Here is a 27,320-nt window from a genome sequence, read left to right as displayed (position 1 = left end):
TATGATGACTTACTGGCTTCTGGCACCAACCTCAAGTGGCCATTCAGGGAACTGCAGTTTTTGGCTCTTCATTTTGGTTTAATTTCGTTTTGGCTTCAATTTTCAGCCCCAGAGGTCAGAGTCCTGTACCAGGTCGGGTAACCCACAAAAAGCTGTGTAACAGGTGAAAATATGTGTATTTATATTAGTTGATGGGTACGACACAGGTTAAAAATGAACTCCACGTGGGCGGGCAGTAGGTGAGAACAAAAATATATTTTTTATTTTTCAAAATAAAATAAATCAAAAAGATGTGCAGTATATGTGGGATATTTTAACATCTAAATCACTATTATCAAGCTGCAATTTCTTTGATTTTGAAAGTCAATGATACGAGTTGAACCTTTGACCCTGTCGTCACATTTGTCACCGACGTGGAGTACTCCAGTCATGAAACTCTGTAGCCCAAGGATGAGGTGGCAGCTGACTTCGAGATTGAGACACCCAAGAAAGATCCTTTTGAGGTTTTATGGTGGTGGAAGGAGCATGCTTAAATGTTTCCTAACCTGGCATCGATTGAATGTTTTCACCATCCCAGCATTGAGCGCAGCCAGTGAAAGACACTTTTCCTCTGTTGGATTTGTAATGCAACAATAGAGAACCCAGCTTAAAGGATATAGGACATAGCACTGGCGATCTGAACTGGTCAGTGGCGAAAAAAAGCACTTTTAATGTGCAAACTTACACGGGACGCATTTGCCCCCGTTACCGTTTTAGCTCCTTTCGCGGCTGTTGGCTGCATCCGCCTCCCTCAATACTGAACCAATTTTAGAACGAGTTGTACCTATGAATCATATGCACACACACACACAGGGAAATAGGGCCCAGGTTGAAAAATACCTAAGTTGTCCTTTAATGTGAGTGATTGTAGCCTGTGTGTGTTTAATCATGGGTGTGGGTCAGGACATGGGACTTTTATTAACGGGTGCAGCTTTGACTTAGACATAATGACTGGTAAAAGGTTGGTTCTCGGACTGAGTTTTATGGGTACGGGCGGGTGCGGATTTTCAAAAAGGGACCCATGCAGGACTCTGTCGGAGGTTACCACTTGGTCAAAACACCCTTACAGACCAAGTAACCCTCAATGTCTTTTCATTGGATTTGTTGGCAATAAGAGTAATATAAAATATCAGCAGAGTTATCCTTTAAATACAGCTGTTGTGTCTAACTTGTACATGGTTTGAAGCACCACATCGATGAAATATGACTAAGTATGAATGATGACTATAACGGAACATTAAAACTTCCACAGTTGTACAATGTAGAGGAGGCCGTACCTTTTCAATGACCACAAAAATGAACAAAGCTCTACTTTTAAAGTGATGCCTAGCTACTAGCCACCAGCACTCAAGCTCAGCTGACTGTCATCCACTTCAGGTTCAACAGCTGCTTGAAATATTCTCTATTCTAACTTCTCTTCCAAGTAGCACCTGTTTGGAGACACAACTGCAGGGATTTTAACACCATTCATTTAGCCTCTGCTTACTATCTGGCCATCCCAGCTGACCACTAATCATGTATGAGCTACGTTCATGACAGTGATACATAGCAAGCAGATATCAAAACTAAAACATTAAAGAAAAACTGTATTTTCAATTAAATTTCAGGGATCTCAAAATGTCAGTATTTTCATTCCAAATGTTGTGGTATTTTGATAATATTATATATGTTTTAAAAAATGTATTTAATTTTTAGAAAAGTAGTCAGGAGATTCCTCCATGTACCACCAGAGGGAGGTCGTGTGCCTACAGTGGTACAAGTACCATAGTTTGAGCACAGCATAACAGATCACCTGGGAAGCTGTGTGCATATGACATGGTCAACCATGGGGCAGATGTTGAGGTTGAGGTCCAGTGTGAAATATCCACAGTCAGTCATGATTTGGGGTGCAATGTCCGGTGCAGGTGTTGGTAAACTCTGCTTTCTTAAATCCAAGGTCACCGCAACAGTCTACCAGAATGTTTTAGAGGACTTCATGATTCCTTCTGCTGAGGATCTGTATGGAGATGCAGATTTCATCTTCCAGCAGGACCTGGCCCCTGCCCATACCGCCAGAAGCACCAAAACCTGGTTTGATGCCCATGCCTTCACAGTGCTTAACTGGCCAGCCAACTCGCCAGACCTAAACCCCATTGAGAATCTATGGGGTATTATCAAGAGGAAAATGAGGGACACCAGACCCAAAAACAAAGAAGGGCTGACAGCAAGCATCAAGGAAATCTGGGCTTCCATAACTCCCAGGCGATGCCACAGGCTGATTGCCTCAATGCCACGGCGCATCGAAGCAGTGATTAAGGCAAAGGGATTCCCAACCAAGTATTGAAGATTGACATATCGTTTTGAAAGTACCATATTTTGATTGATTTGATGTGATCCTAATTTCTTTCTTTTTTTCTGCAAAAACTGAGAAGTAAATGGTGATTTCTTCACAGTATTCTAATTTTTTGAATTCCTGTTTCCGTGGGTTTTATGAGCTGGAAGCCCAAATTATGTAAAAATAAACAAATAAATACTTGAAACCGTTAAATTGTGGGCCCTGAATCTATAATCTATGAAAGTTTAACTTTTTGAATGGAATTATGGAAATGAAGCAACTTTTCCATGATATTCTAATTTTTTGGAAAGGGTCTGTATACACGGGTAAGTGTAAACGAAGATCTTTTTGAAAACGGAGACGGTGAAATGTCCGTTTATGAAAATAGCCGGCAACGTGTCAACGGCCTCTCAGTTGATTCAGCTATGTTGCAGACCACACCCTATCCACACCTGACTAAAATGAAGTGATTACTAATTGAATCCTCCCCCCTTCCTATATAGTTGAAAAGACTGCACACGCTTACCATTGCTGCCTGAAGAAGAATTTGACTCGAAACACGTTACAGAGTGGCAGAGTGGACAGCATGTTTAAGCCTCTGTGTTTTTTGGCCTGCCTAATGCTGTTTGCTGCAGATTTGAGCCATTAAAGGAATGTGTTCTTTGCTTCACAGTGGCTTCCCTCATTTTTTCTTTTTATGATTTTGCCCTTGGAAGCCCTGCTTGGTTTTTCTACTGTTTTCTGAGTATAACTAGTTACACCAGGGGTCTCATGTACAAAGACTTGCGTGGATTTCCTACTGAAACATGGCGTACGCTTAAATCCAGAAAATGCTGTACGCACAAAAACATCCAGATGTATGAATCTGTGCATACACATGAATCCGAGCACATTTCCTTTGTACATCCCAATCAACATGGAATTGAGCGCACATGTTGGAGTACCCGTCCCCTCCCTGTCCATGCCCACATTTAAATATGCAAATCATATTTAAATGAACCATGCACCTGAGATTCCCCTCTCTGCACTATCAGAAAACTAAAACTAAAGAATGAGTTAGACGGGAAGAAAGAAAAACAGAATGCGAATTGGAGACACTATTCACTTAAGTGGAGGCGCGCAAAAATGTACTTTTTCGCACACTGTCCTCCGGCATCAATACTAAACACAAGAGGAGTGAGTGGGAGAGTGTGTGTGAGGCTGTCAGTGCTGTGGGGTCAGAAAAGCGTAAACACGCAGAATTAAAAAAGAAGTGGTGGACGTGAAGCGGAGGACGGCTGCCCACCGCCAAAGTGTGCCAGGCCACCTCGCCACAATGTTGGTTAATTGCATTTGCGCATCACATATGATCTGTATATTCATCAAATGAAAATGCTTCATCATGGCGCTTTTTTAATGTGTGCGCAGCCGATAGCTCCGATTACATTAGGAAAACCGGCTCTGGCTGCAATTGCGATTTAATGTTGGCCTGTTCAGCTGCATTGTATGGGAATTTGATATACCTGGCTGACGGATGCAGATAATTCCGTCCGTCAGCACCTGTATGGATACAGGCAGCGCATGGCTCCTCGCCGTGTCGCGCTCCAAGGCTGGCCGCAGAGCTGCACACAGTTCCAGGAGGATTGTCCTCGGGAACCTAAAGCGGCTGATGAGCCAATTGTCATCATGTGCCAGTAAATCCTCTCTGGCTCTGAACACACGCTGTCTTCATATTGCACCATTTACAATGTCTTAATACTGTTAACGCAGCCATTGTTGTTAACGGTATTTTCTGCACCATTTTGCGCATGCTTTTATATCCACTCATCTACTTGCAGACACGTGGGTGTGTTAATTGTTCATGTGTCTCTGATGTGCACATCACTCTCAGGACTTGTTTTCAATTATATATTATAACCAGCATCACCTCTAAGTGTCGCCAAAGGCTCAACAGCTGTAGAAACGTGCGTACGCCAGCCATGAAGTTGGCCTGAAGCACCGCACATTTCCACAGTCATTACATTTGATACATCTGAACTTTGCCGTGGAAAAGTGCGTACGCACCCTTTGAACATGAGGCCCCTGGTCACTTACACACCCAGCTTCTTTTACCTGGGGACTGCAGAACATTTGAAACTGCACTAAGATGCACTGTTTCTGTAAAAGTAAAGGTTTGTAGGCCTAATTCAACTACAATTACTGAACAAGCAACAGCCAAGATAAGTGTCACCAATTCAGTATCTGACCAAATGTATCCCCTTCTGTTCCTGGGATATGACACTGAATAATGGCCAGAAAAGTGTTTCATGCAGAACATTATGATGTTACAGTGAAGTTGACCTTTGACCTTTTGGATATAAAATGTCATCACTTCATCATTTAAACCTATTATAAAAATGTGTGATGTTTTCTCATAATTAGCTAAGAATTCTTGAGTGGCCAAAAACATGTTTTGTGAGGTCACAGCTTTACCTTTGACCACCAAATTCTTATCAGTTAATTCTTCAGTCCAAGTGGATGTTTGTGTCAAATTTGAGGAAATTCCCTGAAGGTGTTCTGGACATATCCTGTTCATGAGAATGAGATGGGATCAAGGTCACAATGATCTTGACCTTTGACAATCAAAATCTAATAGTTGAGTTCAAGTGAACATTAAATGTTTGTGCCAATTTTTTTTTAAAAATTTCAGCGTTGTCCAAATATCGCGCTCACAAAAATGAGACAAACAGGGTCACAGTGATCTTGACCTTTGATCCGTGACCACCAAAATCTAATTAGTTCAACCTTGAGTCCAAGTGGACATTTGTGCCATATTTGAAGAAATTGCCTCGAGGGGTTCTTGAGATATCATGTTCACAAGGAAGGGACGGACGGATGTATAGACAGACGTGCCATCAGGCAACCCAAAAACATAATGCCTCTGGCTATGGCTATCGTTGGCGCAGAGGCATAAAAAGTTGAGATTTGTCCTCCATACTAACTTCAGGTGACAAACCAAAACTTAAATACAAATTAGAGCCTGACTGAAACTGATTTTTAAAGCCAATACATGTGAATATTTAAAGGCTCATATTTTGTCAGTTAGTTGTCATGCCTCACTATTTATTCATTTATTTACCAGTGTTTAAATGGTTATTAAGTGGATAAACATGTTTGGGTTTTTTTGCTGCTTTATATGAATATTTAAAGAGAAATACTTTCTTACAATTGAAGCCACGTTTTCTGGGACTCTAAGAGTTAAATATAATACATAAGCCATTTCTTTAACCATAAACACATAACAGATTAATATGTAAGATAAGGATCCTTTTTAAATTAAAATTTGTGACAAAGAAATGTGCTGAGCGAGATTTTACAGTTGAAAAACCGACTTGCCAGTGCTCTCTGGTGGACAGATTGTGTAACAACAACACTGTCTCGAAATGATCTTTTAATATTCTTTGGCATTTTTTAACTTACATTTCTTCTCACTAACTGGCTGACATTTGTGCTGATACTGATATATCAATGATAAGCTAACAACAGCAGATATATCGGTTTAGCTCTATGTCAACCTCTATCTGTCAGACCCTGATACAGAGTGCCTTCAGGCAGTAACAACTGCTCACTCCAAAATGAGCTTGACGATGGCTGAACCCTGCTGCTTTTTTTCCCTTCTCTTGTAGGCAGGAAGAAAAAAAAGTCAGTTTACTGAGTTTACTGAAGATACACAATTTCTAGGAAACTGAGGCCTCTACGGTGATAGTCTGGATCTTTTTAAGTCGAGCTGTACAAGGTACTTATTCACAGTCGGTGTATCACTGATAGTCGATGGCAGTTTGCACACTCCCAGTTTGGAGAAGCAGATAGGAGTCCCACCATGGAAGTTGTACTGCTGTGGATATGGGTTAGGAGCAAACGGTCCTTTAGCCACTTGAAATAATAATAATAAAAAAAGCCTATCTGAAAAATCAATATCAGTTTAATTGGACTGTAATATTAAGTATTTGTTCACTACTTTACCTTGCCATCAGACAGCCCTGTCTTTTCCACGACATTTTCTCAACCACAGCACCTCAGTATCTGTACACATTAGCCTACACTGTATTACGCTGCAGGTGAGCTGATTGGGTCTGATTTTCAGCAGTTTGTTAGCCAGAGAAAAGAGAAGAAGAACTTTTACGGAGGGAGATCCAACAGGCCAAAAAACAGAAAGGAAACGTATGTGGAAACTGGAGGCCCAGAAAGAGCAGAAGCTAACCATGTAAACCATAAATGCATGCTCACGGACCCAGAGAGCTACTGCTGCCATGAGTGGGACTTGGTTACAACATAACCTCAGGATCTTTCTGCATTAGACGATGCTAGAGCTTCACACTTAACTGGTTGTTTGGAGAGTGGTTTTATTTATTTATTAGTAGTTAAGTGTAATTTTACCTGATGGTTGGGTACAACAGTGCTCTGCAGCAAGTGCCAGTCTGACGTTTTTTAAGTGGCCAAAGTATCATTTACTGCTAACCCCTATCCAGAGAAGACACTATTAAGCCCCGTTTCCACCAAACACTTTCGGTATAGTACCTTTTGAACCAAAAGTAACCTTTCAGGCATGGTACCTGGACCCTAGATCCGTTTAGTGTTTCCACTGCAAACTGTACTCCTAAATGTGGGCGGCATTGTTGTCACTCACTGCTCCGTCCAGTGCTCGCTGTATTTCCTCTTCTCTGGTGGCACAGACAGTTTACATAATCCAGCGAAATTAATATATATTTTTAAACTCTTGAAGACCCACTCATTATTAAAAGTGTATGTCATCCAAGAGATAATTCACATCCTCAACTCATGCATTCAATAACATTACAAATAAACCTTCCATCTTAAAAGTTGCCGGCAGTTGGCCCACTAAATGAGGTTATTTTTTCCTCAGACTACACCTGCTGCTAGAGGCAGCAAGACATCCTTTCATTTCATAGTTATAGTTTATTAATATATGTATGACTTGCCACAGTATGAACAGTGGTTACATAAGCCTCAAAACCAGCCACAACTCAGCCCTGAGCGGAGTGACCATCCTTTATTGACCAATCAGCGGACTGCAGTGTTTATAGCTCCACCTCTAAGTATTAGATCTGTGTTCTAGGTACCCCAACAGATGGGGGACCAAAAATGGGGATGGTTAGGAACAGTTTCATTGGTACCATCCACAACTTTTCACAGTGGAAATGGAAAAAATGTGTACTGAACTGGATTGAACCATACCTAACTGCTCAGTGGAAACAGAGCTTTAGCTTCCATAGTGATACTCCTGTCTGTTTCTCCGAACTGGGAATGTGCTGACTGTTATCTAGTGTAGGTAAAACACTGACTATGGATAAACACCCCATACAGCCCCACTTCAAAAATCAATTTTACCTCTTTAAAATGGTACAAAAATCAAACAGTTTGCTCTTGCTGGAAAGTTACTGGGCCCAGCTTTAACTGATGAAACAGCAAACAAAGTTGATCAATTTCAGTAGGGTTTAGCAGATCATGAAAAACATCTCACAACAGTGATTATTTTTGTCACCCATCAGTGACAAGCATTCATCCAGAAGTCACAACTCTCATACATTTCCAGGAACAATAATGTTCTCATTTACCCTTCTTTTCAGCATGCAACAGCCTTTGGCCTGTTGATGTCAGGATTTTAAATTTTCAATGAATCAAGAACACTAAAATATCTCTGCAACTATGTACTACTAGTTAGCATTGTAGTTCTCATTCATAACGTAACAAGATTGATACAAAGTAATGTGAACCCACAGAGTTGTTTTTCACTCCTGTCCCTTTCCAAATGTAAAAATATAGGCTTATTTTTGTTTCGAGCCCTGGTATAAAAATAGACTTTTTATCCAGTGATGCATTGTCTTTCTTTACAATGTACATATTTACAACGTCACTATTGAAAAAAGCCAGTAGTTTTGTCTGCCTATGAAGCTTAACTTCCTGACCAAATACAGATCACTACAAGGCATCTCGGGATATCCAGCCACTTTCCGTGAGGAAGGTGAGAATGCGCTTTTTGAGGACCTTGTCCAGGTAGCTTGGCAGCCGGCTCTTGGCCGGAATGCCTTGCCTTTTCTGCAGGTGATCTTTGATGATGATGGTTTTGACAGTCAGGTAGCGTGCTGGGCTGAGGTTCAGAGAGTTGCACAGCACCTTCTCCCTGTCTGACAGCAGCTCAAAGCCCGTCAGATTCTCGATGGCAGCAAACTCACCATCTTTTCCTTCTTCTTTGATCCCACCTCCGACCCCCAACCCTCCAGCAATGCCTCCTCCTCCAACAGCTCCAACCCCCCCTCCCATCCCAGAGCCAAGCCCACCCCCTCCTCCACTGCCCCGTTTTGAGGTGACCACACTTTTGTTCTCCTTGCGTTTCTCCCGTTTGTGGCGGGCCGCTTCATATTCAGCAGACTCTTCCAGGCGGGTGATGCCATTGCGGCGATAGCGCTGCAGCTCACGCACCTTGGCCCTTAACACACGCTCTTTATGCATGTTCTCAAAGAAGTCTTCAAACTCCCGATGGGCCATGAACTGACAGAGCCCCCGCAGTCTGACCCGCTGCTCTTTCTCTTCTTTAGTGATCTTTCTTTTGGGCGTACTGGTAACAGGACCTGATCCTGCTCCTGCTGTGGAACCTAAACCAATAGTGCCGCCGCCAGCTCCTGCACCACCCACACCACCAGCACTGCTTATGACTCCCAGCACTCCAGGTCTCTCCTTCTCCTTGTCTTTTTTGTCTCGGCCCAGGAAAGCAGGCACCAAGTTATAGTCCCGGGCAATGTTCTTACGTCGCTGGCGTTCTCTGAGCTTGCGCACATACATGTCCACATGGGCACGTTTCATTTCAATTTCCACATCCTCATCGTCATAGTTCACAGACAGCCCACTGATGAGCTTCTCTGCATCCTGGTCATATTCAATCTCATAGTCGTCACGTAGTGGCATGTAGCCCAGCTGCTGCTGCTCAGCCAGGCTGATATCCAGCGGAGGGAGCGGGGTGGTGAGGCTAGGTGACAGAGGGCCCCCGCTCGGGCAAGTGTGGTCCGTCACCCGGTTGGGAATGTTGTCGGGGATGCAGGCCTTACCCAGGTTTCCGTGAATGTACATGGTGACATAGTGTTCCATAACTTCCTGAGGAGTTCGGGATGCTCCAACGTGAGCAGCCATGTCCTCCTGAAAGACAACACAAGCAGAAATTGTTAATAATGAGCATAGAGGAAGAAATATAAAAGTATACTGTTATTAACTTGACTACAAACCACAAGAAAATCATCAGTTAGCTGATCAAGAGAAAATTGATCAAACTGATATTAAGTCAGGTTGGCACGGTTACTGCTGGCCTTCAGTGTGTAGTTTGTATGTTCTCCCCATATTAACATGGGTTTTCTCCAGCTTCCTCTCACAGTCAAAAGACATGCAGATTAAATTAACTGTCAACTCGAAATCAACTTGATCTTTAGCCTCTCCAGGATGTTGTGATTGCAACAGTTGCAGCAAATTCAGCCAATCCCCATGAATTCAATCCAACTTTACTGCAATTTGAATACTTAAAATGGTAAAATCTCAGATTGCAGCGTATTGATTTGCTCAGCCTCTCTCTCTCTTGCCCTTTTTGCTAAGAGACGGCACTATAGAGCCACCACAAAGTTCCTTTTTCATGTGTCTTTTGCATTTTTACATGGATCATTCCACTCCAGTGTGTGATTTCAGACAGCATCCTGGTATCACGGAATCAAAGGGGTGTGACGGGCGTGATATCTAACACAACAGCATCGGCCTCTAGTGTGACATAAAACATATGCATTGGTAGCACTTTATAAACAATAACAACGGCAAAACATGGCAATAACAATCATTTACTGTCCCTGTTATATGGCCGCTGATCTTGTCCTCTGCTCTGAGGGAAAGGAGCTTCTGAATCTTTGCCCAATTTTGTGGACATTTTTGGCTGCAGTTCTTCCTTTAACTTTTTAAACCTCCCATGATAGGTTCAATACATTGTCAAAACTTCACACCGATCCTGTCCATGGTCCTGTCTTGCTGGCTGTCCTGTTTGTACAGACTCCTTTTCGGTGCTGTTACTACCTTCCACGGCAGCTTTCAGGCAAGACAATTCTGTCCCCCCATTCTGCAATCTGCGAACAGGCAGTGTAAAAGGGGCTTCTGTTTATCAAGAGACTACTGCTACAGGACCGCACGCGCACGCAGACGCACACACGTGCTTTTGTTGTTGAAGGAAAGTCAAAAAACGCAACACTAACCCCATCAACGAGCCGCTCTAAGTCTAGTGTCAGAGACACTTCTGATGCTCTGAGTTGCGCATCTGTTTGATTGTGCTGCAGTGTGCACTGAGGGTTTAAATTTAAGGTGCTCACAGACTCGGGCGCACTATAAGCAGAGCAGACTCCGCGAGGGATGTCCGCAGTCATTCGGGCTTCCATAGTTGAGCGCACTTCCGCGCTGTAGTTTCCTGTAAAAATGTCCGTGAAACACTACATTACCCCCAATTCTTGCACATTTCTGTCATGGCGATGTGAAAAACACAGACACAGACACAGGTGCTCACAGACTCGGGCGTACTATAAGCAGAGCGGACTCCATGTAAAAATGTCCGTGAAAAATCCCTGCGATGTGAAAAATACATGCCGAACAATCTTTTGTGTGACACTGGTGCGCGGAGCGAAGTCCGCGCGGTCGTGCTTTGCGCGCACAGGGCTTGCGGACGTCCACTTTTACCAGGCGGACCTCCACGGCGTCTGCTCCACGTACGTTATGCCCGAGTCCAGTCGGTCTCAAAAAATAAAACCCGGTCCAAGATGGAGTACCGGACCGAATTGATATTACCGAGAACCAACCCAACCCTATTCAGTATATATGATGCCATGTCAATTATAAATATGTTAGGAGGCATGGCAGCATTATCTTGGCTTCCTAGATAGAAGCGAAGAGCTTCAAGACCCCCTTCACGAGAGATATTTGTGTAAAGACTTGTGATATCCAGAGTCAACAACAACGTGTTATCAGTAAGATTAGAAATATCTGGAATTTTTGTTATAAAATCTGTGGAATCTTGAATGTAAGATGGCAATGTGCTGAAGAGCGGCTTAATGAAAGAGTAAACATATTCAGATAATGGTGACAAAGGGAAATGATTTGTGCCACAATGGGACGACCCAGAGGATTATTTATAGATTTATGTATTTTAGGCAATGTATAAAAAACTGGTCGAATTGGGTGCTGACAATAAAGAAAATCAAATTCAGATTTGGAAATAAAACCATTTTGTTTGGCATTTTCCAGGAAACTACATGTCTCCTTCTGAAATGTCACAGTAGGGTCACTCGTCAACTTATTATAAAAATTGCCATTTGTTAGTTGAGCAAGTATTTCCAATCGGTACTTATGAGCATCCTGGACCACAAGGGCACCTCCTTTGTCGGCAGGTTTAAACACAAGATCTCTGTCACTAGTTAACTCACAAAGGGCAGTCTTTTCACTCTGTGATCAATTTTGAGAGCCACGCAGAGGCCGTTCATACATTTTCATGACGTCCTGTTCTATAAGTCTACAAAATGTGTTGATAGAGGTATTAGATACACTAGGACAGAATGTACTTTAGATTTAAAACGACCAGTGGAAGCACCTGCAATTGTAGTAGAACTCTTAGAAAAAAGTATTTTAACTTAATTTGTCTGAAGCATTTGACAAATCCACTTTCAACCCAAATGTATTGACTCCACTTTTGATATTAGGTACAAATGATAGTCCTTTAGACAACACAGACAGTTGGTCATTTCACAGTTCTTTTGAGGAGATGTTAATTTCCGTTTTGTGGAGAAGCTGCATTTCCATGATTGGTGGTTTCTTCTTTGATGTGCGTTTCCCATCTGCATTTCCTATGTCTTTTTTGTGTTGGTGTGACTTTTTGCATGCTCCCCAAAAAGATGAGCTGCGAGATGGATTACTTGAGTCACTGTCAAAAGAGAAGTCACTTTCAATAGATGATTCATCTCCAAACCGACATCCTCTACGGTCTTGGTGCTAGTTCATACTACGAGGCGCATGTGAAAGCCTTGGCACAACAGGTGACTGTTGATCAGCTACAGGTTGAGGAGAGGAGACTTTTAATCTCCCACTGGTACACTTCATTCTTCAGGTACTCCTCAGTGTCCCTTTGATATTTTCTCAGTTTGGTAGCATGGAGTTTCTCTCTGTATTTATTAACAGAGTCTTTAATAGCCGTTTCAACAGATGGAAACTCATGGCCAATCTTTTGTTTGAGCGCCTCCTCTTGAGTTTGAATTTCAGTTTTTATTTGCCTTGCATCAGTGGATACTTATTCAATTATTAGAAGCATCAAGTCCAGGGAGCATTTATTTAGGATTTCACCCCATTTCTGCATGAAGTTGACATCGAACTTCCCAATAGTGGGGACTTTTTGAATGCGTAATCCTCTCGGGATCTTCTTGTTCCTCCAATATTCGCTCAAGGTGGAGCCGTGCATGAGTAGACAAGTTTCTTTTAAACTTTCCAATTTAACTTTAAGTTCATCAGATGAAATGCTCATTCCCAGTATGTCATTGGGAATCAATATCTTCTCAGCGTCTTCATGAGAGAATTCAAATGTTGAGGCACAGTTGCTGGTAAGTGGGTTAACTTCTTCAAAACTGCTCATCTTCAGAAGCAGTCAATGGCAAGTGACCGGGATGCAACAAGGAAAAAATGGCAACAAAAATCGGCTGTCAAAAGTCGAAAAAGTCCTGTGCACACCAAAACAGTCTTAGACAGGTGTGTAGGTGGGACAAACAATGAATCAAAAAGGAGAACACCTAGCCTGGTTCCAGACCATAGACCCCACCTACTCAACTGAGTAGGCTTGCATCTCTGGTCTGGCATACTGCAATGAATTTGCAATTTATCTTGTCCAAACAATGGACAGACCAATGAATGCCGGCAGTGGGGGCGGGTCCAGCGATTAGCCAATCAGCGCCACACTGATGTCAAGCTGTACGCCAGTGGGTAACTGGTGAGGATAGCAACAATAGCGACCGCTACAGATCCTACAGACCACATTAACAATGCTATCGAGGTATTTCGCCACTACTCGCATTAACGGAGGACCAAATTTAAACGGATATTTTAAACGGGCAATGCACGCTTGTTTTCGGCACCCCCGAGGCATGGATACTAATGACGTCAGATTCTGGGTGAGTTGTTGATCTCTACTGATTGGTTAGGGAAAAATCAAATTCCCTCCCCCTTGTAAATCGCCTTCAATGGAGGCAATGTCAGACTGAAGGTTCTAGGAGCTTCAGTCTGACACTCAGGCTAGAGAACACCCGCACACTGTCTGCACTTGCAAAAAAAAGTTACATTTATTAGGCTACAACGTTTCGGTCATGGACCTTTATCAGGTAGATGCTGACAGAAAACACAATTCATTTAAACTGGAGGCAAATCAAGATTTGTCTTTTAATTCTCATTTGAAACAAACCTCACAGACTGCATTTTTTCATCTGTGTAATATTGCAAAAATTAGGCCTATCCTGACCCGAAAAGATGCAGAAAAATTGGTCCACACTAGGCTTGTGCCAGTTTGAAAATTTTCCAACTGGTCTGATTTAAAGACAAATATCTAACCGAACCGATATAGCGAATTATATACCTAATTTTACCACTGGGGGTCGCATTTGAGCTATTTTTCCCAATAAAAGCTCATTATAGATGAAATGCGCTTCCAATCCACTAGGTGGCAGTAATGCTGTATTAACCACCAATACACACAAGGTTACACAAGAAGAAGAAGACACAGAAGGACACCAAGGAACCTTCCTCTGACTCTGCTGGAGACCACAGCAGTTGAGAGGGCCGAGCGAGAGGACATTCCTGTAGTAGTTCCAGCCCCCCAAATAGTACCAGGAACTTTTTCAGTGGAAATGGGTTACTAGGGCAACAAACTGAATGACTGCTGACTCCCTCGCACTTTTCCCCGCCCCCAGTGAAATTAGTTCTCTCGCAGCAGCAGCAGCAGACAGCTGAGCGGAGCGGAGCTGCGGAGTCCCTTTGAAGCCTCTGAGACAAACTAAACAAAACACTTGTAGGCTCCTCCACTTCATTTATAAACAAACATAACCCTTACTAAGTTGTCATAATGCATGTTACAATGCAAGATAAGTTGAATATAGTCCCTTGGCACGCCACCGATGTGCAAAGCTTTTTTTTGTTTCCCTCCGGTTTATCCAGTTGACGTGAATTAAACCGGGTGGAGCTCTTAAACCGGACCGAACCAGTTAAACCGGAAATCGGCACAAGCCTAGTCCACGCTATTGTTACCTCTAGACTAGATTACTGTAACTCCCTATTATCAGGTAGCTCTAATAAGTCTTTAAAAGCTCTCCAGCTAATTCAGAATGCAGCGGCATGTGTACTAACAGGAACTAAGAAACGAGATCATATTTCTCCTGTTTTAGCTTCTCTGCACTGGCTCCCTGTAAAATCCAGAATTGAATTTAAAATCCTACTGTTAACTTAAAAAGCTCTAAATGGTCAAGCTCCGTCATATCGTAGCGAGCTTAAAGTGCCATATCCTACCAGAACACTGCGCTCTGAGAATGCAGCGTTTCTCATGGTCCCTAAAGTCTCCAAAAGTAGATCAGGAACCAGAGCCTTCAGCTATCAGGCTCCTCTCCTGTGGAATCAGACACCATCTCCACATTTAAGACTAGACTTAAGACTTTCCTCTTTGATAAAGTTTATAGTTAGGGCCGGCTCAGGCTTGCCTTGTACCAGCCCCTAGTTAGGCTGACTTAGGCCTAGTCTGCCGGGGGACCTCCTATAATACACCGGGCACCTTCTCTCCTCTCTCTCTCTCTCATATCCTATTACTGCGTCTTGCTAACTCGGCCATTCTGGATGTCACTAACTCAGCTTCTTCTCCGGAGCCTTTGTGCTCCACTGTCTCTCAGATTAACTCATATCGCAGCGGTGCCTTGTTACTGTGCGTTCACACCAAATGCGATGGACGCGATCAATGCCACAAGTTTCCATTCAAAATCAATGTAAATGATGCGATGACACGCGATGTTGCTTCGGGCGACACGTTTCAGGCGATAAGAGTGACGCGATGAAACGATGACGCGTCCATCACCTCATCGCATGTGTCGCTTGAAGTTGAAAAATTTGAACCTCAAGCGACATTGCGTGACGCTGTGCCGCGACATCCAACCGTTCATTTTCATAAAGAAATTTTAAGCAACTAACCGGAGACAGATGGACAGGCGCTCCACAGCTGGGATGGAGCGCCTGTAGTTGGTGTCCAGGCGGGAGATCCTCGCACTGATACGGGCCAACAGGTCCTCAAACTGGGCCAGCGTCAGCCTGAAGTACCGCCGTCATCCAGACGCAGCTCTTGCAGGAGGTGATGATTTTCACCCAGCTGTGTGCATTTCTGGAGGATATTGTGAACCCAGTCACGGTGGCGTTTGGGTCTACGGTAGTTAACTCAGCCATGGTTGACGAGAAAATAGCGGAAGGTGAAGAAAATTGCGAGAGGAAGGTTGTGTCATCGCGATTGAAGCGATGATCAAAAAGGTGACATTTGTGATCAAGCAACGCGATACTCGCGTTACGGGCGATGACATCGCGTCCATCGCGTTTGGTGTGAACGTACAGTTAGCATGATGTGTGTGGTTGTGCTGCTGCCAGATCTCTCTCTCTCTCTCTCTCTCTCTCTCTCTCTAACTCTGCCATACTGCATGTCACTAACTTGGCTTCTTCTACTGGAGCCTTTGTGCTCCACTGTCTCGCAGGTCAAGTTCCAGTCCCTCCAGAAAAACGCAATTATGCAATCGCATAATCAGCCAAAGTCAACATATTCACGCGGGGGCCGCATTTTTTCAAAGACACCGCACTTTCGCTGCATAAATCACAGATTTCCGCGTAAAATGCGCGAAATATGCGGGGCTTGCATGATTTCATAATCCTCGCATTTTCGTTGCAAGAGGGGTTTTCCTTGTGAACGCTCTCTGTAATATACAAACAACTGTTGTGTCTCTCTCAGAGGCTTGCTGTGCGCGTCACGAGTGCGCACTAGGCAGAGTCGGTGTGATGTTTCTTCTCCCCCTGTGGGGAGGAGGGAAGAAACCTTCCAGTGAAATAACTCTTGATCTAAAAGAGCTGATTATGATTTTAGGCATGAATGTGGGATTCGGCCTCAGAGTAGCTGCTCTCCTGTCATCTCTGATAACGAGACAAGACGGGGAGACTGAAAGCGCACATAAATCTCTCACTCTGTTACAAAGTCAGGGGTAAGAGAAGTGCTGTATTTAATGACAGTAGTTTGAGAGAGATTTGTGACAGAGGCTCGAAGGGAGGTTCTCCCAGAGCGCGTAACACCAGGGATAAATCCCAATGCGGTGCCAAAGAGCGCGTGACAGGTCTCTGTCGCCTGACTCCTTTCAAAAAGCGCTTAACCAGCGGGTGCGCAAAAACGGATCTCTCTCCATAGCCTTCATGACATATTTATTTATTTTTATATAAGTTGTAGCATATTCTAGCTACAGAACTTGTTTGACTCAGCAATGTTTTGTAAGTTTGAGCCATGTGTTTATTAAGGTATGAAATAAAACAAGATGAGAACTTAAATATTCCCTGCCCTTTCTGTGATGTAGTATGCTTGCTTATCATATGAAGTAATTAGAAATGACTACATTAAGGTAGTAGCCTAGTGAGAACAGGGTGTTGGGGGAATCACTTTTTTCCTCTTTTTCATCAAACCGCAGTTTTTGCAAGTTCCCGCAATTTCTGCAAGTTCCCGCAATTTCATCGCATGAAATTGCATAAATATCCCGCATATTCCATCGCATTTTTTAAGAAAACATGCCGCATAATCAAGGATTTTTGCCCGCAACAATCACAAAAAAACTCCACATGTACAGAATGAGTATAGAGTATAGAATATACATAGAGCGTGTCTGTTTGGACTGTTGGTGTGTGGTTGTCCCACATTGAGAAAGAATTTCCTCCCTCTCCTTTCAAATTAGCATCAGCTGTGTGTGTAATTTGTATTTTCTAGCCCTGCTCTAAGTGCCGCCCTGCCTACACACACACACACACACACACACACACACACACACACACACACACACACACACACACACACACAGTTACCTTTCGGTTATTCATGTTGACCAGCCGTTTTGATGTCAGAGTAAGATTCACAGCTGGGTGTCGCATGTGAACCATTTCTGCAAGGCCCAAGCAGCACAATATGACAAGTAGTGATAAAATCACTATTTGTGCTGTGTTATCTCTTGCTAACCAGGCTAACCATGCATTATCCACAGAAATTCTGTTTCTAGGATTTTCACAAATCACAATCATATATCACATCTGTTGGCCCTATTCTGGGTAGATGACTTTTGTGCTCTCTAAACTCAGCTCATCATGTGACATTTGTCTCATGTTTTGTACACAGACTGTACAGATACATATACAGTCTACAGTACACAGTCTATATACAGCAGTTTCGCAAGGTACTGAACTCCTCTGAGCTCCAGCGTACATATACTACTTAGACTTTCACAGACTGACTGTAACATCTGTTAGCCCAATTGTTTTGTTGTTCAGTATGTTTTATTCATTTCAGTTTGTTAATGCACAGAAATGACAAACTTATTTGGGTGTCTGGTTACTTTATGGTGATTGTGAATATTATCTTCACACATAGAAACAGCATTTCGTGCTACATTGTAAGTCCTTTTGCACCAGAAAGTTAGTAACTGAATCATAAGCACTGAAGACATGTAATCTTTGGTTAATGGTCCCTTTATCGTCATTAACAAGCACGCCAGTTACCTTTCCTGCTTCGTTGCTGTGGTGGTAATTATGCAGTTTGAGGCAACTGTGAAAGAGTTATAAGATTGTTTATCTGTCTGTTTTTAATTTTTGTCATTTATATTCTTCATACATACTTGTATATCATTTAGATATGTTATTTTGTTATCTGTGCTGTATCATTTACATTATATTTTATACATGTTCACTTTGTCAATTAAAAATAAATGGTTTGCCATATCAACAGAAATCGGCATGTTGGCCGATTCAGATATTTAATTTTAAAGCCAATATCGACCAATACCGATGACATGCCAATATTATCGTTCATCCCTATTCGATACTATAGAAAGATATTTAGAAAATGCAAAAATATTATCAAAAAGGTCTTCAATCAAGGCTCCATTCTAAGTCCCTATCAAATCCCAATCATGAACATGAACTTTTTAATCTGTCTGATCTGTCATAAATCATGATATAAAGGAGAGTAAAGAATGAAATGAATTTTGTTTTCCACCTGATTTAGCTCACAATATTCATTTACTCCTTCATCTTCAATCACATCTCTGTATCTCCTAGTTTCAATATGTAGTAGCTACATCTGAATTGCGTACAGAATGTTCCCTGTCTTTAGGCTTAGTAGGGCTGTAATCGATGTACCTTTTTAAATTTGTCTGTCTTAAATAAACAAGTTTTTAGTTTATGCTTTTGCCAAATTTCTTCTGCCCATGATTGTGTGCATTTAGCTGAGAGTCGGTATTTAAACTCCTCCTCCTTCCCATTTGTGTTTTGGAAATTATTTTCTTTATGTCCACTCTCTTCTAGGAAATCAAATACTTGAGATACTCATTCACCTCCAGCAGACAGCTCCCAGTGAAATATTTTACAGCCAGCACGTTGGTTGGTGAATCCAGCAGCCTGTTCCAAAGGCCCACTATACTGGACTTCCATCTTACTTCAAAATAGTCCCAGCCCATGTCTACAATAACTGCCAAAATAGGCACATATTTATAAAGTCCCAAAAAAGAATTCAATTTTCAGATTAAATACGGACATGTTCATTGTTCTGAAACCTTTTCTAAACCCATATGACACATTATCTAAAACAGGACATGTTTGATACAGTTTAAAATATGTGGAATAACCCATACTAGAAACTAGAAACTATTCCTTTTCTCTACCTGGTTTTCGAAAATGCATAACTTGTGTTTTTGCTGTTGCTGACTGATAACAAGTCTCCACAACATTCTGCAACACACAACAACACTGTCTGTAAATCTTCATTTTTTTCTGACAGCATATTACTATAATCAGCATCAAGAATATTTTCAAGTATATGGCCACATAAGACCCCTTTCCCAGCTACTCTCTCTTGCCAGATCATGAATAAAGACAGTTAATAATGTTGATGATAGGACAACCCCTTATTCAACAAAATGGACAACCATTTTGTGAGACATCCATTCACGTTTTACACAGCAACAAGTGCCCAGTATAAAGAATACAGCTGCACAAAATCAGTAAAACATATGATAGGCAATGCTGCTGTTGAATATTGCGATAACGATATAACTCGCGATAAATAAACAAATACATTAGTATACAGTTTTAATGTCTTTCTGTTTTACGTTGGCACTGCTAACACAGACCGCAGACAATGAACAAACCCTACATATGCACACTGAATAAAAAACATTATGGTTGTGTTCATGTATGCTAAAAAAATGGATCTGAAAGTATGCAAAATCCCAAATCTGAAAACTTGATTTAAATAACACAAATTGTGTATGTATCTGTGTAGTCTGTGTACAAAACATGATACAAGTGTGACATGTTTTGAGCTTAGTTTACAGAACACTAGGGATGCACCGAAATGAAAATTTGTGGCTGAAGCCAAAGCATATTAAACACTTGGCCGAATACCGAATTTTGTTGTTTAGTTTTTCATTAGTTTTTGCAGATGAACCCCCTCCAGATTAGTGTTGTCAGGGCACCAATATTGGGACCCACTGTACGATACCAATGAAAATATCATGGTTCTAAGTAGTATCACGATACCACAGCGAAAATGAGGCCGATGTGCCTTTTGTCATTTATAAAAAGATAAATCACTTTTCTATAATACATCAATGATATTTCAATGGAATAAATTACTTACTGACTTATTCATACTTCAAAAACAGTATCAATCAGTGATGAACATGGGGGGGGGGGGTCAAAATAAAATAAATAAATAAAATAAGAATCAACCAGCCACCCTCCTCCCCTGACAAGTCCCTTCATAAGTAAATAACAGTCCCTAAAGTGCGGTGAGGTTTGTGGGCCGTGAACGGCTCGTTTCTCCTCTGACACATCACGTACGGTCTGTGTTTGGCTGGCTCGGCTGTTCAGGTACTTTTGGGCAGTCAAAACGACAAGAAGAGGATATTATTGGAGCCGACTTCTCTGTCGCCGGGTAAGCCGATGGCCGCCGTATTTGACAGGAATACATTCCTGTCTGTGACCCCTGTTCAACCCACAATCGGTGGGATTCGCCTTTCGTTTCTGCTGCTGGTTGAAATCTGTAGGCTGCTCACACAGTGTGCTGAATGATTTAAGCCTATTTTGCTTGCTCAAAACTATTTTTAGTCGCAAATGCTGTGCTGTGACGGGCAGATCGCCACACTGCCGACATTTTACTCAGCTCGTCACAGCACACTGTTTGATTGCGTTATCAAAACAAGCCACTGTTATTCGGCCTCGCTTTTAACTTATTCCATCGAATACTGAATGTGTGTTTTTTTGCAATATTCAGCCGAATATATTTGGTTACCGAATATTCGGTGCATCCCTACAGAACACCAAAATCATCTACCCAGAATAAGGTCAGTCAGATGTGATTTACAATTGTCATTTGTGATAATCCCATAGAATCATAATTTCTGTGGATAATCCATAAAAAATTTAATACATTACTAAGCTAACAGTTTGAGAAATCTGCTGATTCTCTTTCATTCTGAGGAGAGTTTTAATGTTTTATTTTCACTTACTGCGTATATAAACAAAACAGGAAACAACAACAAAACTGCTTTTGTGCGACTTACATGATATCAACGGGAAGACACTGGCAAAAATGTTTGTTTTCTAACAAGGCGTATCAAAGCATCATTGGGTCATCACTGATATATTTCAAAACATTATCTGTCAGTCACACAATCACATAATCATTAAGTAGCATTATCAGGGGAAAACCAATACAATGCATCCCTGTGATGCTAAAACACCATTGTCACTGATATGAGTGAATAGAGCATCTGCTGTCACAGCAGACAATGTGACTTAAGAGAACAGGAATGTCTGTAGTAACATCCTACATATTCGTGAACTGGGGTGTATTTTATGACCCTTAAAATACAAGGTTATTGTCCATCTACTGGCAGTCCCCAGGGACCTCCGTGCTGGCCCCCGAGCTTCAGAGAGCCAGGGATGAGAACAGGCTGGCAGACAGGTGTCAGATCTGTGCAGAGCACCAGAACAAAAACACTGACACATCAGGGACATTATGATAATAACATCCAACACAAGTTTTACTCAGTAGTTTCTGTTACATGAAAAAACTGGTGCAGTCACCTGACGCCACTGTTTCAATACAGACGATTGTTCACAGCTCCCTTGCATATATTGCCATGCAGCATGTGAATGCATGGCACATGTACTATTTATCGCCTCGTCTTTTGGATACCTTTATTGTGTATGCTGATATCACGATAATGGTAAATTTTCGATATATTGTGCAGCCCCAATAGAGTGAACAGCTTGATAGAATTCCTATTAACCCCTTTCTGGTAAAGCTTATATTTTAGGAGATCATGGTCAACAAAATCAGCACTTCATTCGCCAACTCATCTATATCAAACACTTCACTGGTTTTAGCGGTCTCAACTGCTTTCTTGGACTTGTTCTCTTCCTAGGTCTCTATTTAAAATCTCGTTAGCATGAGGATTGTGCCTAATATGTTACTTAGAACAACATACATGTTCATTAAATTCATTGTCTGCTATCTTGAGAATCTGGGATTAAAGAACACTTCAATATGTGATTATTCAAATTTTGAATTGTAACCCTTTAGCAAGGTATAATTTGTTTTTAGTTTATTGAGGTATATTTTGTGATCATTAATGTCTGTAAGACAGTTTTAATCATTTTGCTGTGTCTATTGTTATTCTGTCTGCCCTTCATTTTGAGGGCAATGCTGTACTTTACAGACATATAATAAAAAAAATCATTGAAAATGCAATGGAAGAATAATGCAGGCTACCATGGCACTAATAAAAGGACAAATGTGAATTTCCTTAAAAAGAAGAGCTCCCTTTAAACGCAAGTTGCTGGTGGCTGGTGCTAATTTGATTGGAGTACAGAAAGTGTAGTTTAGTGTTGTCTATAAAATTTTCAATATCATGCCTGAATATTGAGCTGATTTCCACAATGTGGAAAAGTCTGTGAGATTTCAGAACGAGACATCTCCTTGGACAAGACTTGAACCCAACGAGACTGGATCCGCGAAAGGTATGGAAAAACACTCCATTTCTCTATAGGGCCCTTTCCATAATGTTGTCAGACACCTTTAATGACAATCTGAGCCTGTCAGTGGCAAAAATAAGCACTTTGAGTGAACATAATCTGACAGTGCACAACCACCCATTGGGATTACATTGCAGACTGTTTTGCTGCTGCTGGCTGCAGTGCTCTCTCTCTCTCCAAACTAGATCAATTTTTTAAAAAAGAAACAAAAAAACCTTTATCTAAACAGAAAAAGGTTGGCAACTACACGATTACAAAGACCAGCTTAAATACACCCTGACATTAGCATATAGATGACTGCGTACAAAAATCCAACAAGTGCTTTGAAACAGCTAAGAGGAACCAATGAATGCAACTTTATGTCCTTCTGCAGAAGATTCCACTGATAAGGAGCGGCATATATTAGGCTAATGTTTGTTTGCCAAACTCTATACATAGCCTTGGTATAGACAATGGAGACAACAACAGAGAGCATGGCCATTTTCAATTTTTTGCTTTCACTTCAGAAATTGCTGTCTCCATTAGTCACTTAGACATAGACACATGGCAGAATAGGGTCCACGTTGAAAACTACCAAAGCTTCCTTTGAATGAATTCAACGTAATGAATGATGAATGATTTACTTGGGTTTAAAGAGAGCCCTACTTTTACGGAAATTCACATTTATTTAGTGCCATGTTAGCCTACATAATTCTTTCCATAAAATTTTCATTGATTTTTTTTTATTACACACCTGTAGAGTACCGCACTGCTGTATAATGTATGACAGTATACAGACTAAACCAATTATTGAGCTAATTAGGAAATAAATTACAACAAATTATTAAATAATTAAAATAACTGCTAGGTGTGACCCTTAACCAAACTCTTAAATGATGCAGTGATAAAAATTAAAATTTCTTAAAGCTTGCATTAATCTAAAGCAGCGTTCATTTCGTTGCTGAAATTTTTTTGTTAGCGGTCTTTTTTCCCCCATAACAAAACATAACAAAAAGAGATATTGATTAGGGGCGTAATGGTACACAAAAATCTCGGTTCGGTACGTACCTCGGTACACAAGTCACGGTTCGTTTTTTTTTCGGTACAGTAATGAAAAAAAAAATAGACAACTATTAAATATCTTTTACTTATTGGTAACCTTATTAAAAGATACCACCACAGCAGTTAACTCTTTTAACACAATTTTTGAATGAAACAAATATATATAAAATCCTGCTTTTTCACATTGTTTGAATGAAAATAGAAATATAAAAGTGAAAAATAAAATCCTGCTGTTTTTTTAACACATTTTTTGAATGAAAAATATAAATATACATTTCTGCTTTAACAGTTTTACTCAATTAAAATAAAAAGTATAGTGCAGCTGGTCAGCTTTAAAGCCTGCTCAGATTCAGTTTTACTAAGAACTTACTTAGCTTTCCCACTTTGTTAAAGTGCAGTAAACAAAACATGCTTATATCTAAAGTGCAGCTTAAACAATTTTACTCAACTCCAATGGCGTTGGTTATTTCTTTAGCGCGATGGTCAGGGAAACGCTCTTTCTTTTTAAACGACAACAATATCGTAGTTTGCACCAGATTGCTTTTTCTAGTCGTGCCGGTTAACGTTCAAACTCGGGTGGTGTCGCTTTAGATGCGTTAGCATGTTAGACGTGTTTCCAAGTACATACCTGACCGCTGTTCTGCAGTGTCGGCACACTGCTTTTGTCTTGTCAACTTGTTTATTTCCATCTTCATATTTTACCCTGAAACCAAAGTGTTCCCAAACGGAAGACTTAAGGTTTGCGGGTGGGTCTTCAGGTTCGTCAGGCTCACTTACCATATTGTCAAAATGCGAGAATGCGCTGCACAAAGTGAAGCAGAGATTTACGGTCGGACTCAGTCCATCACTCAATTACGTCCGTCGGGGAACTAGATATTTTAAATGATTCGGCTCGCAAAAACGGAATTAAAATAAAACAAAATAAAATAAAATAATATCCTGCGCCCAATAATTTGGTACAGGGTCGTGCTGAACCCAAAGTCGCGTACCGAATGGTTCGATACAAATACATGTACCGTTACGGCCCTAATATTGATAATAAAAACTAAGATGAAATCTGTTTCATTTTCTTTGAGATGAATGTTATTGGTGGACTATCAGACACTAAAAGCTGAAAACAGCCGTAGTTGTAATTATCTTCTCGTCACATCATTGACAAGCTGGTGAACTCCAGTAAATAGTCTGCACCAGGATGTTTCACTAGCCAGCAAAAATACTCACACCAGAGCAGTATCAGGTGCGAGCTGTGAGCTGTAAATCAGCGGTAAATAATCAGCCGTGTGTGTCTGACTGTGGATGGTGGAGCTGCTGAATGGATTTGTGGAGTTTAGCCTCTGAACAGCAGCAGAGCAAGCAGTCACTGACTGCCGGACTTCACAGCTGATCCCTGCAGAACTACACTCAGTCCAGACTGTCAATGAAAGGTTTATGGTTTGATGCTGTTTGACAGAAAGGTAGGAAGCTCAGTTATCTGTAAGCAAAGGTGTATTGTAAGCTAACAGTCTGAACTCTGATCAGTTTTCTCTGACAGAGGTGAAAGTTTAATTTAGTTTGGTTTAGTTTAATCACCAGTTCTGTGAGAGGACACAAGTTTAAACCTCCAGATTAACATGTTGCAGATTAAAAAAGAATTCAGGCTTTAGTTATATTATTTTTCTGTTTCTTAACAGTTAGATAAATATGAGTTTACGTTGAACCTCTGTATAAATCCTAGTTGTCTCCGATTAGTTATTTGTGCTGTCTAAGTTTTTTAAAAGCATAAATAGAGAGATGTTAAGCTTTTCAAATGATAATCGACAAGTGTATGCTCATAAATCACCCCTAAAGAAAACATAATGTCTAAAAGTTGACTAAAACGTTTTGCATTTTCATTGAATAAAACTAGACTTTGGGCGGCACGGTGGTATGGTGGTTAGCACTGTCGCCTCACAGCAAGAGGGTTGCCGGTTCGATCCCGGGCGTGGGAGCCCTTCTGTGCGGACTTTGCATGTTCTCCCTGTGTCAGCGTGGGTTCTCTCCGGGCACTCCGGCTTCCTCCCACAGTCCAAAGACATGCAGACTGGGGACTAGGTTAACTGATAACTCTAAATTGTCCGTAGGTGTGAATGTGAGCGTGAATAGATAGATAGATAGATAGTTGTTTGTCTCTATGTGTCAGTCCTGCGATAGTCTAGCAACCTGTCCAGGCCTCTCGCCCGATGTCAGCTGGGATAGGCTCCAGCCCCCCCGCGACCCTCAAGAGGATGAAGCGGTTAGAAGATGAATGAATGAATGAATGAATGAATGAAAACTAGACTTAAACTATGAAAGATAAAGATGACTATAGTGTGACTTATACTAATAAGCATTTTTATATCAAGACTAAGACTAAATCTAAAATAGCTGTCAAAATAAACACTGGCCTACAGCTAAGGATTGTCATGTATGTCATAAATTAAATTTAATGATTTATTCTGGTATATGGTATAGGTCAAGAAAGATTACCCTCCAGCACATAACATTACCGCTTGAAAACCTACTTGCAGTACAACTTACTTTTTTCGTTGAGTTAAAAGGTTTTAGTTCGTTACTACCATTTAAATTTACCTAATTTTATTTGTCATGTTCCTCCTTCAGTGTATGTTGAATGTTGTGACTTATGTAACAACTAATTTCCCATTTATTTAATAACTATCTATCTAAAACCGTGAAGACACTCACATATCCAAGTAACGTTACTACTCTAGGCTCCTAGTCTTCATGAGACACATCGTTGACGTCATGTTGTGCCTTTGATATACAGTTAAACACTGTAAAAAAAGAATGGTGGAACTGAGTCACTAAGTTGACTTCCCACGAGTACTTAATGCACAGTCGTTCAACTTTTACGACAGTAACGTTACCAAAGAAAATTGATTGTCATTAAAGTAATTTAAGTTGCCGTATTATTATAGCTACTAGTCAACTTTAACGCTTGACATTTTCTCAGTAGGCTTCTTTAAACACAACTGCGGTGAACATATATTGTGTACTGTAACGGGAAATGCAGTTTAGTGACATAAAAGGTGATGTACCCAGTTTCCAAATCCATATTGTTCGATGGCATCGAGTAGCGACTGCTCTTCCCTGCTGGTCCAGCCTCCCTCTGCCTCGGAACCCCAGAGCGAGAAGCGACCGCCGTCGACCTGCTGGTAGCCGTGCCATCTCCGGTGATTACCGATTTCTGCGCCCGCCGAGAAACACTCCGGACACAGTTCGATATCGGGGCAGTCGGTGCAGCGAAGCCGCAGGTTTGTAACGTCTGCAAGGCAGTTAACACAGTACTTCTTTCCCAGGTCGGCCATGTTGTCTGGCTCCTGCTTCTTGTTGTTGGAGGCAGAACTGCGCGCATGCGTAGTACGAGCTTCTCGACGTAGCCTACACACCCTGCTTGTTAATATTAATGAGCAGAGCCAGGGCGCCTCTGATTGGCTCCTGATACCAGTTTCCCGGACAACAGAAACCAAACGAACCGTTTTATTGACTTTACAAGTCTAACCGTATATAGGATATATAA

General features: G+C 41.4%; 1 protein-coding gene across 1 annotated transcript; it reads right to left on the bottom strand.

Moving 5' to 3' along the window:
* Positions 1–27,168, bottom strand: tada2b (transcriptional adaptor 2B). Its single transcript, XM_049568875.1, has 2 exons — positions 26,839–27,168; positions 1–9,523 (listed from the first exon to the last, which is right to left on the bottom strand). Exons 1-2 carry the CDS (start codon positions 27,106–27,108, stop codon positions 8,312–8,314), a joined length of 1,482 nt encoding a protein of 493 aa, XP_049424832.1. The 5' UTR covers positions 27,109–27,168; the 3' UTR covers positions 1–8,311.
* Positions 27,169–27,320: the final 152 nt, after the last annotated feature.

Source organism: Epinephelus fuscoguttatus, linkage group LG23, assembly GCF_011397635.1.
Source record: "Epinephelus fuscoguttatus linkage group LG23, E.fuscoguttatus.final_Chr_v1".
Lineage (NCBI taxonomy): Eukaryota > Metazoa > Chordata > Actinopteri > Perciformes > Serranidae > Epinephelus > Epinephelus fuscoguttatus.
The sequence above is the reverse complement of the archived record's forward strand: the minus strand, read 5'-3'. Positions and strand labels throughout refer to the sequence as shown.